The sequence below is a fragment of the Python bivittatus genome, unplaced genomic scaffold, assembly GCF_059951505.1.
Source record: "Python bivittatus isolate LINGU-HERP-01145 unplaced genomic scaffold, Pbiv_v1 ctg000840_np1212, whole genome shotgun sequence".
NCBI classification, from domain to species: Eukaryota; Metazoa; Chordata; class Lepidosauria; order Squamata; family Pythonidae; genus Python; species Python bivittatus.
The window spans coordinates 31,853,623-31,870,568 of record NW_028277113.1 but is presented as its reverse complement, the minus strand read 5'-3'; the positions used below and the strand labels follow the sequence as shown (position 1 = coordinate 31,870,568).

At 38.4% G+C, this 16,946-nt stretch overlaps 1 protein-coding gene across 1 annotated transcript in view; it reads left to right on the top strand.

The window, feature by feature from the left end:
* The window catches only part of MTCL1 (microtubule crosslinking factor 1), a 119,351-nt gene that overhangs the window by 46,356 nt on the left and 56,049 nt on the right, over positions 1-16,946 (top strand). Inside the window, 1 exon segment of the mRNA XM_088130690.1 lies at positions 5,618-5,677. Within this exon segment, the coding sequence (XP_087986816.1) occupies positions 5,618-5,677 (60 nt within the window).

The following is a 16,946-nucleotide window of genomic DNA, read 5'->3' as shown; positions in this document are numbered from 1 at the left end:
TCTATAAATACCCACAGAAGGGTCACATCACCCTGGGCACAGAGAGAACTGCTCCTGTCTGTGCTCCTGCACTCTGAAGATGCCGGTCACAGGTGCTGGTGAAATGTTAGGAAACAAAACTTCCAGAACATGGCCACACAGCTCGGAAGACCCACACCAGCCATCGTATGCCGGCCGTGAAAGCCTTCAACAATACAAATAAATAATTGTGCCTAGATTTTTCTGAATGTCATGACTGATCTTTATAATTAGTTATAGCTGTTGAGAAAATCAGTATAAAGTATATACAAATCAATTGTCCAGAACTTAACAGTGCTAGTAACTATTAACCAAATTTATAAAATTATTAATCGAGAATAATTATTAGAATTATAAAATACTGGACATATATTAAGGACTACTCAAATTACTATGCTGGGTCATCATTCCTTGTGCTGAAATACTTCTTTTTAAAAGCTTATATACTCTTCCTTGAGAGTAAGTCTCACTGACGTTAGTGAGACTTCCAAACCAAAAAAAAAAATTGTGTAAGGTGCTACTGTTAATATTTGTAATATCACTGGCATTGGTTGGCATATGGGCCAACTCATTCTTAGGTAAAGATTTTGTTAGATGCTGTTGTAACTATTTCCAGTTTTTATATTTGCTATAGTCTGTTGTATACATATAAGCATGGTAGATCTGGATTTCAGCCTGCTTTGTTATTTCATTGCATTGAATTCTCAGTAAGCAAACTATTAAGGGTCAGTTAAAGGTCATAGGCTCATATGATTGTCTTTAATGTAATTGTAGCTCTGCTTTGGGAAACATCAGAGTAGTAGAAAAGTCAAGGAAGTTAACTTGATAGTGCAGTTACACCCCAATGTTGGAACCAGATAATTCTTTGAAAGCTACTTTAAGATCCACAATAGTCTGTGGATTTTGTTATTTTCCTTTGATATATGAAGTTAAAGGAAAGCTGTGAAACAGGAAGCCATAACAAGAATGCCTAAAAATTGGAATTGAAAGAACAGATCCTGTGTGGAGGAGTCATGTGTTAAGTTAACAAGTGCTTCATCTAACAAAGGAGCACTACTCATCATGACACAATTCCTATCTGTATCAATATGGAGTCATAGTTTTGTCCTTAGGAAAACTTTTGTATAGTTCTTTTTCTTGTATTCATGTATAAAGTCATCCCAAAGTGATTTGCTATATAGTATTTGATTTGCAATATGGGGCAGATTGGAGTATTTTGTTTGTCACAAATAAGTGTACGTTTGCGTTAGTTATTTAAAGAAGTTCAAATTCTAAAATAATTGCAGTGAATGAGTGAATTATTGCAAATTAATAGAAACATAATGGATTGGGTCATACAATTGTTGAAGAAGAGATCCTTTGAGCCAATAGAATTCTCCCACAGAAGAATAAATAAGTAAACAACAGCATTTGGAATTTTCTAACACTAAGACTGCAGCCTATAATATATATTTTCTTAGGAACAAGTCCCGTTGTTACTTAATAGTTCTGAGTAAACAGATTTTAACCACAATTAGTGGGATGTACTTCAGCAACATCTAGTGGATCAACATATTTTCCACTACTCTAGAAGAAACTTAACTGAAGCAGGTATTTGGTAAGATTCATTGTTTTTTCAAGGACACTTAAAGCAGTTTTCATTCTGAATGCTAGATAATGATACTTAAAAAAAATTCAAATATGGCTTCAGTTAATTGCTTATACAGATTATTAGAAGAATAACATTTATAGACTAGTAATACAGGCATTGAGCCAGCATGGCATAATGCTTAAGGTGGTGGACTAGGAGCAGGGATACCTACGTTCTTCTCCTCCCTTAGGCATAGAAGTTGGCTGTACTTCTTTTAGTCCTAGACTGGGAAATCAAAAAACATCCATCTACCAACTTGCATTGGATCAGCATGGTAGATTAAGGCCCATAACCTTCAGTGAAGAGGCCTTCAACCTACCGTGGATTCATTTGGGCTTAGTAATAATAATGCAATCATTAGACAAGAATAAGTAGAGATAGATGAGTTATTTGAATCTGGCTTTATCAGAATTCATTATTAGACTAATGCATTTTCCATCATTTAGGCCAAAAGAAAATGGATGAGTATTTCATTATTGCTTTTGCTATTAAAATCTGCACAAAAAGTCTGATATATTATACAGATCACAAAATATGAGGAGTCCAAACTCCCAATTCCATTTTGCATGTTCCTTTGACAGTTGGAAATAAACAGTTCAATGTAGAATCCACTGAATTCCACTTGCTGGGAAAGATGAAAGTTTATTGAAAAATTGTAAGGGTATGTGGGCTTCCATAAGCATTTGATTACTTATAGAAATGGACAATTTGAAGTCCCAGGACTGTATGTAGCCCACAGAGCTACCTCTGGGTATGACTGCTGAGAGCTGCTGGCATCTTCTTTAGGGTGGGAAACATTAAAACTGCAGTGTAAGCTCTGAAATAAACATATTGCAGTTTTAGAAAACAAAGACAATCCCCAAACTCTCAAAAGAAGTCTTGCCAACAAATATAAAGGCCTCACCCAAAACACTCAGTTTTCTCAAGGGGGGGAAAATAGGTGTAGCCCCTTGGCCACAACATTTTTTTCCACCCTGGCTGACTGTGAGAATAAAATAAAGATTTCCTAAGTCTTGATAGGTAGATATTAGGTCTTTGATCTCATTCAGCATGGTCTAGTTATATTTTTAAGAAGTTCAGTTCCTACTTTTGCAGTTTCTTTAAGAAATGTACTTCCAAAAGGCTGTATATCCTAAAATTTAAAAATAGTATTGGCTATTTTTACCAAATATTTACCAAATATCACATAACTTTTCCTGTAAATTGGATTAGCCTTTCCCAACATTAAGTACTTCAGATATATTGAAATTATCACCAGCACTGCCATGATCATCACATTTATATCCTGCCATAATTCTGAGGATTCAAGCAGCTAATATGTGGATTTCTCCTAATTTTATGCCTGTGGTAATACTGTAAGGTGAGTTGGCTGAAGGAAGGTGACTAATCCAAAGTCAACAAGTGAGTCTTATGATCAAATGGGAATTCCCTGGTCTAGGTCCAATATCATAGCCAATAAGCTACACAAGTTTGGTAAGAATTCTGAGATTCAAAGGGCACCATTTGTGGAAAGTTGGTGAAAAGCAAGGCCATTGCTCAAGAAACCATGTAAAGCAAGGCTGTTGCTCATGAAAGCAATAGTACATAAAATATATAATTAAAGAACTGTAATGCTAAGTATGCTCAGTAACTCCCGGAGGAATAAGCCTTTTCACCAACCAGATAAGGGGTTCAAAGATGATGATAATGCTGCATTGTGTTTAAAGCAACAGCGTTTTGAGGCAAGTGAGTCTTATGTTTGGCAGTGAAGAAATGTGTGAATGGTTAACCTAATATAAATCCAGGCAATGGCCTATTCAAGATTGTATGTCATAATAATTTGACATTGTGGTCCTAAATAGCAAAATGGATCACAATTGACAATATACAAGTAGTCCTTGAGTTACGACAGCAATTGGGACTTGAATTTGTGTTGCTAAGCAATGCAGTCATAAAGCGTGATGTCACATGACCACATTGCTTAGCAGTAGCAATCCCTGCAGTCCCCATTGCCATTGTTAAGCAAGGATCGTGGTTCAATAAACGAGTACCTCCTCCCAACTTCCTGCCAGCTTCCAACAACCAAACTCAGTGGAGAAGCTGGCAGGTAGTTGCAAGTCCCAGGTGGCTTGCAAGCAGGCTGACAGGCAGGTAAGTGGCTGCTGCCAGGTGGGAGAGGGTATGCAAGGGTGCACAAGTGCTGGGGGAGGTACAGCATGAGCATGGTGGGGCTTGGGGTGGCTGCTGCTGATTGGAGGAGGATGCACAAGTAGGGGAAGCATGGCACGAGTGTGGTGGGGCTTGGAGTGGCTGCTGCTGGGTGGCAGAAGTTGCGCAAGTGGCTGGGGAAACATGGTGTGAGCACAGTAAGGCTCTGGGAGGGTACATGAGGGTGTGTGGGTGGCAGGCGGAGCGTGAGCACAGAGGGGCTGGGGGAGGGTGCATGGGTGGGGAAGACTTACCTGAGCAACTTGTGACCTTCCCTGTTAGCTTCCCCATTGACTTTGCTTGTGGGAAGCCAGCAGGGAAGGTTGGAATTCACAGTCACATGTCTGCCGGACGCTACAACCATTGTAAGTGCAAGCTGGTTGCCAAGCACCCAGATCATGATCACATGACTGTGGGGGTGCTGGGATGGCTGGAACTTCAAGGACCAGTCATAACCACCACTTATTCAGCACTGTCATAACTTCAAATGGTCACTGAACAAGTGGTCATTAACCAAGGACTATCTGTATAAGCAGTTACAAATCACAATAAGCTTTAAAGAAGATTACATTTGGAACATGAAGGAACAAAAATAAATTGTATAGTAACTCAAGCCTACATTACACTCAAGTCCATGTTACACTCACTGTATATGAGTAACCTGTAAATAACTCTGATGTTCAGAATACAGGTAAAAGCAGATTAATTGTAATCTTCAGCATCTGAGTAACTGAAATTATTCTAATTAAACAGCAAGTAATAAAATGTCAGTTGATTGTGTTGAATTCCCATACAACATATACTAGAGAGTAAAGTTTCCTCTAATCCAGTGATTCCCAAACTATTCAAAGGTGAAGACCCCTTTTAATATCTTTTTTTTTTTTTGCACATGATGGCAGTTTTACTCCTAAGAGATTGGAAATATGGTTGAAACAATGAAAATTTATATCTGGTTCCCCATCAGCTTTGTTTTGGTATTTAGATTTCAATGCAAAAAGTACAGAATATCCACCTTCACATATATAAATTCTGGGAAGAGGCATCTGGTATTTCATAGCCTTAGCAGGGAGAATGGAGCCAGGCAGCGCTGGAGCCTGACAGTCAGGCTGGAGAGTAAACTAATTGCAGCTGCTGAAGGATTTGGATTGAGTGGATTAGGTGGGACGGAGGAAGGAAGTGGGTGGGCCAACAAGTCAACTAGTGATCAGCCCATCTGCTGTACTTGGTGAGTGCAGCCTTCTCTTCAGTGGCAGAAAACCTAACTGGAGTTATAAACAAAAAAAAGTTCAAAGTTTACTCCTGTGTATTTTTAAAGAAAATCCTATTGATTCCCAGGCACGCAGGATTTTGACTTTAGTTTCATCAACACTCCTGAATCCTTCAAATGACTTACATCATATACCTCTCTCTCCTTCATTCCACTTTAAAAACAAAGAATTACTTATAAATTATTCATAAATTATGAATTATAAAAGGGAAAGAACACTAACACATTCAAATTTGCTTCATTTGCTCTGTAAGATCTCTAGAAGCACTTGGTTTTTCACATCTTATATCTAGTTATATTTCCTTTGGGATAACGATTATACCCGGTTTTATTACTATGACATAATGCTTCAAGCAAAATCTAAAACTTGTACATTTTCTTGTTAGACTGCCACACAGTTATTGAAATGATAGTGTCAGACAACTTTATGTTATTATTTGGAACATTTTGCTCATATTGTTTCTTTTGTGTGCATTTTTAAAAATCAGTTTATTTTAAACTGTGTGTTTTTTCAGAATTCCCTGAAGAGAAGAGGCAGCAGGGATATTCATAAAGAAAAGAAGGCATTTGCTCAGGTATTATTCCCAGCTGGATATATGTCAATGCTATGTCAATGTAACCTGAAGTAATCAAGTCCATGTAATTGGTTTGCAGGAGAGAGTATTTTTATATGAAATGCTTATATTATTTTAAAAATCTTCTAAACGTTTTATCTGATAAGTGTCTTTTTGTAGATAGAGGCTGAAAAAGTTCTTACCAAAAAATAAAACAACCATGTGTCAGAATATTTGGAGCAGATAGATTTATCCTTAGTGTCAAGGTTATGTGCTAATGATTATCTTAACACCAAATACAGTTAACACATTAAAACAACACATATTGTGTCATTGTTTTAGAGTCTGCCACATTTTTTTTTCAAGAGAACAGTTTGTGATATCAAGATAATGAATTTCTCTTGTTAAAATGGGAAACTGAGGCCATTCACTTTGACCCACTTGGAATCACATTTTATTAAGTTTCTGAAGCCTGATTTTCCTTCTTTCTTCAACTAAATGTAAAAGTAATTGGTAGTGTTTTTTTCCTCCTCACTCAACTTTCATGCTAGTAGCTGTTAAATAGCTTGGGCACAAGGATTGGATTTCTACTCAGTGAGAAAGAATCATTGCAGCTTCTTGGAAAGCTTTTATTCCTCAACAGTAAAACAAATTCTATGGATTTGCATTACCAGCTGGAAGCATTCTTTCTCATACATTCCATATGAGCAGCAGTGTTGTGTTATACTCCCAAGATATACAGCCAATATACAGTGCTATAATACTTTACATGGATTACCATACCCTACCCTACCCTACCCTACCCTACCATACCATACCAGAGACTTTATGGGATTTGATCAAATAGTGCATTCCATATAAGGGAGAGGATGCATGAATTCTCACTTACTTCATAGCAATTGGGTTTTTTCCCCTTTTATTGTAATTTTATAAATCTTGATACATTGTATTATTTCAATGCAGTTTTCAGTGCAATAATATGTATGTAATATGATTATAAATTATGAACATTCTATTATTTAGAAAACTTAAAGTATTGAAAATAAGAAAAAATAAATAAAAATTCTGTCAATAGAATTTTAGGATGTCAACATTGCAAGCATAAAATTATTTAACCTTTCATCCAGAATTGAATATAACATAAAAAAGGACCAGTGCATATCATATCAGAGTAGTAGTTAAGTGACAAAAGTTTTGAACTGAAACTAATTACTTAATATTAAGATTTCCGTTGTATTATTACTTTGTATGTGTGTGTGTGTGTTGATAAAAGGAAATAAAAGAAAGATGAAGCAAATTTAACAACCCCCCCCCGAAAAATAGAAAAAAGGGGAGAAAATAATAATATTAATAATAATAATTTTAAAAACTTGATTTCTCTCCCCTTTTTATACATATTTCTGACTCCCCCCTTTGTATACATACTTTGTAGCAATTGTGTTTACCTTTTCTCAGTTAAAACAAAAGCACCTGATCAAGCCCTTAGATATTTATTTATTTATTTATTTATTTACTATATTTCTATCTATTACAGTACTCAAGGACTCACTGTATACAGTTAAAATCACAAACAAAACAATGAAAAAAATCATCAGTATAAAAGTCAAACACATACAACCATATACTGTAAATCCTATATCAAACAATAATTCAGCCAATCCCAGTTCTGTTTTCAAGGCCCTCCTAGAGCTCAAGGGGTCACTGACAGAAACCATCTCAAAAATGCACACTCTCCCAAATCTTTTGTAGAGGAGAAATCTCCGAACATGCCTATCCGGTATGAGCATACCAGATAAGTAAGATCAATTTAGCGGATGATCCTGCAACTACCTGTGTCCCAAGCCATGTAAGGCTTTTTTTCTCCCAAAAACAATTTTATTAAGAATTGTAAATGAAAAGAATAAAAGCCAGTACAGGCTACAAAAAATGCAAACAAAAAAATACAAAAGAAAAGAAAAAAGTGTGAGAAAGAAAAAAAAAAGAAAAAATAGAAAAAGAAAAAAAGAAAAAAGAAGTAACTTCCCCCTTCATCCCAGCAAATAAAGACAATCTTAATAGCTTATCACTATCTCCAAATATAACATAATGTCTCTTCACCCCATATCTTATCTATTGAATAAAAAAAAAAAAATCCAAATGCTTCGTCAGTCATTCTTTATCAGCAAAAGTCCAGTAAGTACAACCAGATGTAACTATTTTTCTCTTTTAGCCCTGGTCAAATAAGCCAACACTGTACTCCTTCTCTGAGTTTTTAAAAATATCTTTTAACCCCTTCAAAAAGAATCCCAGAGCTAGTTTTCTGTTCATCTGTGTTTCAAGCCAAAAATCTTTCAGAACTTTACCAGATTTCTTTTGTATATCCAATAAGTAAAGTTTGTCCTTTTGTTTGTCATTTCTAATAAAGTCCTTCAGAACCTTAAGAGAGTTCTTTTGTATATCCAGTGAAATAAAACTATCCAAGTCAGTTTCCTGGTTCAATATCTGTATATCTCCTTTTGGGAGTAAGTCATCCATCACTTCCGCTTGTGTGCCCATATGTTTCTCCATATCTTTCTCATTATTTGTTACATTTAAGTCCCCCTTCAAAGTAATTTCAAAACCATCTGTTGCAACTTGTTCTTGTTCTGTAATTTCATCAGAAGCTCTGTCAGTCTTGTCAAGAAATTTATCTATTTTGTCAAGAAGCTTGGCAGACAAATATTCCCAAATTTGTATTATAGATTTCTGCTCTATTTTCTTTATCCTCAGGCTCCCTCTAGTGTTCATCCTTCAAAGTCCTCTTATCATGCAAGAACTCAAAACAATTGTCATTTTTCCCATAGGAAAAAGTTCTTCTAGTTAATTCAAAGCTCTTTGTGAGCATTTAAAATTACAAGTTCATCTGAGCCCTTAATCTGCTGTTAAACTTTCCATATTCTGAGCACCCTTTTGCTGTTTAATCCAAAAAGTAATATTTTTCAAAAGGTTATAAAAATCATATTTAAAGGTTCTTTCTCTAAGAAATACAATATAATATAATAAATATAATCACCTAGCAAATACAATATAACTTGCCATTCCAAAAGGTCTTAATCCTTTAAAAGCAACAGAAAAAAAAATCCAAAGTGATTAAGAAGTGAGGCTCAGTCGAGCTTAATGTCCTTTAAAAAGGCTGCATTAACAACTGCGAGCCAAGATGGTTCCTCCGTTGACTCCAGCCGCTTGACCCATAGGCAAACCGCAAAACAACTATTCCTGCAGTTTACTCAGAGGAGCAGCTGTGGAGTAACATGGGCTATCTCAAAGGTCTCTCCTTAATCCAGAGAGTATTTTGACAACCAGGATCCTGCATCCTGTGCTGATCTCCATCGTAACGCTGTCCCACTGCAAAAAGGGACATTTAACTTGCCATGGCTCTCAACTGTACATCTCGCTTTATAAGGCTTTTAAAGTCAAAACCAGAATTTTGAATTTTACCAGGCAATCTGTTGACAACCAGAGTAGCATCCATAACACAGGCAATATATGTGTATAGTGACTCTTTGTGATGGAAGGCTTGAGTGAGGAAGTCCAAGGTCATGGGGAGAGTGAGAAGAATCTCAAGCATCTCCTCAGCCCACAGCCTGAGCGTGTGAAAAATAAGAGGGTGAGACTGGCACCACCCTAAGGAATTCAGAGTGTTTAGTTGCCGTTGTTGGGGGTTAGAGTTAGTCTGGTGAGATTCTGTCTAGTAGGTGTAAGCTAATAAAGTAACTGAACTGATCCTGAATTGTCCCGCTAAGTTTCTTGGGCTGAATCTGACACTTTTGCCCACTAAAACATGGGCTACTGAATTTTGTATCAACTGTGGCTTCCAAGTAATCTTCAGAGGCTTCCCCATACAGAGTGCGTTGCAGTAATCTACCTTAGAAATAAGAAGTGCATGAGTTACTGTATCTAGGGCCTCCATCACCAGGAAAAGCCACAATTGGCACACCAGCTGAACCTGGGCAAAGGCTCCCCTAGCCTCTACCTGATATCCAGCAGCAGCCATAAGTCTAGGAGAACCACCAAGTTACAAACCTGAAGTGGAACCCATCCAGAGTAGTCACTGGAGTAGTTAGGATGCTGGATGGTTTCTGGACAAATAGTAACTCAGGCTGACTGCAATTCAACTTAAATCTCCAGACACTCACTCAGGATTTCCACCATATCACAGCCCAGGATGGCAGGGCATATTTGGATATCATCAGCATACTGATGATACCTCATCCTGGATTGGCAGATGATTTCACTGAACATCACGTACATGTTGAACAGCAAGGGAAAGAGGAGAAATCTGTGGCACACCACACTGGAGTGGCCAACAGATAGATCTGTCTTCCCCCACTACCACTAACTGGAACCACACACTTAGGAAGAAGCAGAACCACTGTACAACAGTATCTCCAACTCCCAATTCTCACAGGAGCTCAGTGATAGATAATATTGAATGCTGCTGGGATATCTAGCAGGATCCCAGTGAAGTCATCCAACAGTGCAACCAATGTAATTCTGTCCAAGGTTTGGAAAGGATTCAGATAATCTCCTTCCTCTGGGATGTTTTGTAGTTGAAGCCCTACCACTCTCTAAACCTTCCCCCAAAAGGAGTAGTGGAGACTGGGTAATAGTTGTCTAACATAGCCTGATTCAGTGATTGCCTCTTCAGAGGGGCATGCTACCGCCTCTTTCAAAGCCAGTGGTACCATCTCCTCCTTCAACAAGTCATTGATCACCTCCCTGGTCCAGGCAGTCATCCCCCCAAATGCCTCCTGAAAAAGCAAGGGTTATAGCTGATATGTGGAGGAGTTCATTCTGCCTAACACCATATCTACTTACAGGATAGAATAAGTCCCAGATCACATCACAAGACTCTGCCTCTGTCAACTCCATAGTTCCTGCCCATGAGGAGTCAACACTTGAGTGAGTTTATTGGCAAATGTTGCCTGAAATTCTCGCATCAGCCTGGTGTAGTCCTTGCTGAGACTGAGTCCCCAAGGGGAAATGAGTCACCCGAAACAGGGCTGCTGGGACACAGTCCACTGATGCAGTAATGGTGGAGAAGTAAGAACAATTTGCAACCCTTATCTCCATGGTATAGGCTCAAACATGAGTTTGTACCTGTGTTCAATCAAGGTCATGTCTGCTCTTTTTACACTGACATTCTAGGTATATTTTTGTCTATTTTATCTCCCTGAGTCCCTCAGGTAAATAAAGGAGCCCTTCAGTTTCTGCAGATGGGGAGAATGCATCCATGAAATTAAAAGATGCTTGCTCCTTGGGAGGAAAGCTATGGCAAACCTAGATAGCATATTAAAAAGCAGAGACATCACCTTGCCAACAAAGATCTGCATAGTCAAAGTACCGGTTTTTCCAGTAGTAATGTATGGCTGTGAGAGCTGGACCATAAAGAAGGCTGAGCGCCGAAGAATTGATGCCTTTGAACTGTGGTGCTGGAGAAGACTCTTAAGAGACCCCTGGACTGCTAGGAGGTCAAACCAGTCAATCTTAAAGGAAATCAACTCTGACTGCTCATTGGAAGGATTGATAATGAAGCTCAAGCTCAGGTACTTTGGTCACCTAATGCGAAGAGAGGACTCTTTGGAAAAGACCCTGATGCTGGGAAAGATTGAAGGCAAAAGGAGAAGAGGACGGCAGAGGATGAGATGGTTAGATAGCATCACTGAAGCAATGAGCATGAAACTGAGCAAACTCAGGGAGGCAGTGAAGGACAGGAAGGCGTGGTGCGATATGGTTCATGGGGTCATGAAGAGTCGGACACGACTTAATGACTGAACAACAACAACAAATCTCATCACAGCAGTGGATTCACTGGAATGTCCTCCATCTTCAGATCGCAAAGCCACTGCTCTGAGGTGAAGATTAGATCTAGAGCAATGATTCTTAAACTGGTGATAATTACCAAAGGGGGTAATTTGAGCATATCCTGGGGGTAATAGAGCAATTTGTGAGTCAAGGATCCAGTTTGGGATTGCTGCTGCTGAGATACTTGTGTAAAACAATAGAGTCTGGGTTTTTCATTGGGGGTTAATGATATTATTTGAGACTGGGAAAAGGAGTAATTGGGTCAAATAGTTTAAGAACCACTGATCTAGAGTGTAGCCATTTAGTGTGCATTGGGCCTAAGGCCATGATTGCAATGGAAGCAATGATTTTCTGAACTTTCTAGGATCCCCAGGCCAGGGCGTGAAAGTTGAAGTCTCCCAGCACTACAAGCTGTGGAACTCCAATACCAGCATAACAGCAAGCTTTAGGAGGCAAGGCAGGCAATTCACAAGCAGCATCCCTATCTTTTCCCTTGTTCCTTTATGTCACATACAAGCTCTCACAGCCTATTACTTTGTGAACATAGTTGCCACCAGATTTATATATAGGATCTCTACCATCCCCTGCAAAGTTTGGTGCAGGATCCCAAACGGCACATCTCAGAGAGGGTAATACTACTGTTGTTGCCCAATATTTTTAGTTTTAGAATATCAACTTCATCAAATGGGAAGGCTTTCAAGCCCAAAACACATTAACAAGATGAGAAAAAAAGTTAGGAATTAAAAGCCTATCTTGTAGCCAACAACTGAAATAGATTGCAATGTTGGAAATTTCAGAAATGGGAGATAGTCAGGCTTTTTGGTGAAAGCTGATATTGGGAATTCTTGATATTCGTCAAAGAAAAAGAGGAGTAAGAAGAAGCTCCAGCTTTGGATATTTATTCATTAAATTTATATGCCATCTGAGTCCCAGCGGCTTTGGGCAATTTACAAATTGTTTAAAACAACATAACAAAAAAGAACACAAAACAAAAAAGAACAAAGATGGCAGAGATAACAAAGATAACAAATGTTGAGCCTGTCTAGGGATAATTAGCATAATTCAATCCATGCAATATAGATATAATTGATTGCAAGGACAGTGATATGTAGTCCTCTTCCTGATTTCTGTCCTAGCCAGCTAAGGAAACAAATTAAGCTGGTGTATGGCTGCAGGGAGGGAACCGAGAAAATATCTTGAGGCTGTTTATTGGCTGATAGTGGCATGATAGTTGGTGGCATGTATTTCTTGACCTCTGTTCTGATATCAGGGGCACATCTCTATGGAATCTAATGACTGGTCAAGGTTGGGCTAATCCAATCCCATACTCATGCCTATGTACAGAGGGGAGGAAGCATAATAAAGTCCCCTTGACTTTATGACAGCTAGCAGTTTTGTATACAGGAAGGTTTGGCATGAAACTTCATAGGTTTGGCATGAAAATCATAGACTGCTGATGAGATAAAGCCAGAAATATTCAACAGAGAAATTTAGGGTTGTTAGGGCAGTCTAATGCACCTATAAACAACACATGAGAAAATGACCATATGCTTATGTGCATACAGGATTATTTTGGGAAAAAATAGCAATGTGACTTTTTATGCTATATATTGATACTGTTTTTCTAAACTGTCCTTTTCAAAATCCTGTAAATATTAACTGAGATGCAGTAGAAGTTAAACTGGGAACAAAAGGAAAAGTTATACAGGGAAGATATAAGATTCCAACAGTCTCAGGCTTAAAATGACCGAAAAAGTAGGTTGGCTCCAGAATTAGTCATAAACTAGATCACTTGAAAATAACGGGCCTTATGTAAGTTGTGATTAAATTAAATCAAGTATCTTTAATTTAACTAAGAATAACCACATCTGGATGTAACCTAGTAGCTTTAATTTTTCATGGAATTCTGCAGAAAATCACAGAAGAATCTGAAACACCAGTGTGGTGTAGTGCTTACAATATTGCAGTATGACTGACAGACCCATACTTTGACGTGTTAACTTACTGGATATCTTTGAACCCATCATGATAATGACTTCCCCTAAATTATTTTACAGGACTGTGATTGTGGAGATAAAATTGGTAAATATGGTATGCTACCTTTTGTTGAGAACCCCACAATCATCATATAAACCAGGCTCACCAAACATCCTGGCCTAAGCCTTAAGGGAACAGTCGGGTCCTTAAGGCTTTATAGAACGCCACAGGATTAGGATCATCTGGATCTTGGGACGAACATTGTTCCATAGGGCAGGCACCACAATAGAGAAATGTAATTACATTTTGCGGCCCTTATCGTCACAAGGTAGTCCTTAAGAAACGTTCTTAACTGTGCTTGTTCAGATTCACTTCATCCTCTTCCATCCTCTAGGCATCTCTTATGGCACTTCACCCAAAATTCAGTTGAAAACCAGAGCAGTCTTTGGGATTCATGTACATAGAGGGCTGAGATAGATGTAGTTCAGTCCAAGGCCCCCATCATTCTCCCATTCCAAACAGTGACTAAGGCCTTGGTCAAATCATGCACCAGGAAGATTGAAGCCTCTCAGCACCATAAGCCTCTGCCACTAGTCAAGCCAAGCCTCAGATAAGAAGGTGGTTATGCAACAGGGAAGCTGGTACCCTTCTGATCTGTACAGCCCAGCTTCACAAATATGGTCTCATACCTGACTATCTGAGGAGTAATACACCTGGCAGTCATCGGGGTTGTTGGGGAACAATAGGCACATCTCACCCCTGCTAGAGTCATGACACAACCCAACCAGACACATGTCCAAGAGGGGAATCCTCCCCTTCACCCAGCTAGATTTTTATAATGCATACAAAGTCAGCCCTCTCTTCTCCAATTAAATTGTGGAGGAGGGGTATTATAGGCTGACTATGCAACAGCCAGAAACCAGGGCCATAGAAGCTCGGATGACCAGGCATTGGGGCAAAGCACAATAGGCTAGAACACAATTTCAATGCCAAACACTGTGGCTGCTTTCCTGACAAGTGGATTACCTCTTGGCTCCCACCATATCCCACTATATCCCACCATATCTCCCTTTACTTACCATCACTATAATGTTTCCACCTGTTCTTCCCCCCCACACACACCAAAAATCACCAACTTGCTCCAAACCTTGCCCGCCCTCCTCCAGGTCAGAAGGCCCCATTCTACACCAACTACTCAACCAGCTGATTGGTCAGACAACAAGGGCATTTCTGTTAGCACTCAACATTCTTCAGTCTAACCAATAGCCTACACTCTGCACTGTAGTGCATTCTTTTCCTCCTTTTCATCCAAGGGAAAATGGACAACCATACCACAGTCAGCGCCCATCCCTCAACATCAACCAGAAACAGTCCAAACCAAGAGTTTCAAGTCCAAAGCCTTCTGATCACCAATTTTCTGAGATAGTGATATAACACTCTGGAGCCACATAAAGATGGAATAGACAGGACAGGTGCAGGACCTTCTGGGCCCCACCTATGCAAGTAAGATGAAATGGACAAGATGAACAAAATGGCCACCGATCAGCATAGCTGACAACACAACAGCCATAGGATGCAATGCTGTTATCTCAGGACTACTGACCTTCTCCAGCTCCCACTGTCAGCCTGCACCAGTCCCCAGGAGTCTATACTTTGTAAACCGAGGCCAAGACTCCCTAATTAATGTATGTCTTAACTCTGCTTATATGTCAAAATCCTGATAGATAATACTACAGTGGTTTAAATTAACTTTAAATCATCTTACCTCCACCCATGTTTCAACTATCTATAAACTGGGCAGGGCAACTTGTGGTCCTTCAAGCTAGCACAACCAATTAGGAGTTGTAGTTCAGCAATATCTGGAGGGACATATTTTTCCCATTCCTGATAAAAATATTATATAAGAACTGAAACTATAGAATAAACAGAAATAATTGCTTTATGAATGGGCTAAGGGCAATGGATCTTTCAGTGAGTTCACCCACTTTAATAAGAAATAACATCATAATTAGCTAAAACTGTAACACAAGCATTGTTCTAGAATACTTGAACTAATTCATAGCTACATCTTTAGCATTCTGTAGGAAGCCATCACTATATTAATAGAACATTATTTGAAATTGTGACTTTGCTCCATGCTATATTTTCAGTCTGTCACACTATATAATTTTAATTTCCTTTGTCCATTGGCTCGCTGAATGAAAACAGCGTTAGAAGACAGGAAGGGGCATATTTACAGTGGATAAACACAACTTTTCTGTGGTTTGATTCTATATTTGTACTTTCAGATTTTTTTTTCTTGAGAGAACTATTTGGTGAATATTCATTTTGTCAGAAATGTGTTATCAGTCCTGTTGCACATGAATATACTCCTGCTCTATTAAGCTTGCTGTACCACTCAAAATTATACTGTATTACTCCATGGTCTACTACAGGAACATCTAGAACAGAGAAAACAAAACTGTACTTTTTCTGCCTTTAGTTTTATTGAAAAAAAAGTTTCTGTTCAGCAGAGTTGCAGAATGGAACTTCTTGGAAAATGCCAAGCAGCGGTCAGAACACAAAGAAAACTGTTTCTTCAGCATAAGGTAGGAATGTTGGCACTGGCCCAGTTTCCTGGGCAACAGCTATGTTGCCATTTCATTCAGCTGACATTCCAGTAAGTGCATTCTGCCTGGCCAAAACCATTGAGGAGATGGTAATGGAATATTATCTCTTTTGTTTTGTGTCATCCTGCTAATCAAATATATAAAATATATACATATTTTATGTATGGGATTGTGATTAAGCCTCAGCCTCATCACAGCTTTAGCACTGCAACCCTAATTTGTTCATAGTGGGTTTTTCTCATCGTGTGCATCTAATTTATATTTCAAGCTGTTTTGTAGTCAAACTATGTCCACGCACATGCACTCTATCTATCTATACTGCTGTCTGAGTAGGAAATCCTGTTTTTGAGAGCCTTCTGTATAGTAAGGCAGAATATAAATGGAATACATTTTATACATACACACACAAACACTATACAAAGTGCTAAAAGAATTAATAGTTTATATGTGCATAGGGTAAATTCAGACAAACCAATCAAAATATATAAATAAAGGCATGGGGCTAGTGGCTGTGCCATCCATTATTATTACGATTATTCATGTGTATTGACAGAACCAATATTACCCAAATTGGACTACTTTTCTCAGATAACTTACCCTTGGAATTGTAGGATCACCTTAGATTCATTAAGAATATGATAAAAGAGATAGACAACTTTTTTTTCTGTCTAATACATGAGGTGGCTCATCTTAAATTTACAGTAAGCTTATCATTCTTTCAGGTAAATGGAATAATAGAAAACAAGATTGTAGAAAACCTTTAAGAGAAACCTGATTCCACTGTTATGAGTTTCACAATCTGATAGACAGATTTAAAAAATGGGGCACACTTAATGTTTGGATCATTTTCACATTGTGGGTTTATCCAGTAACAAATATGC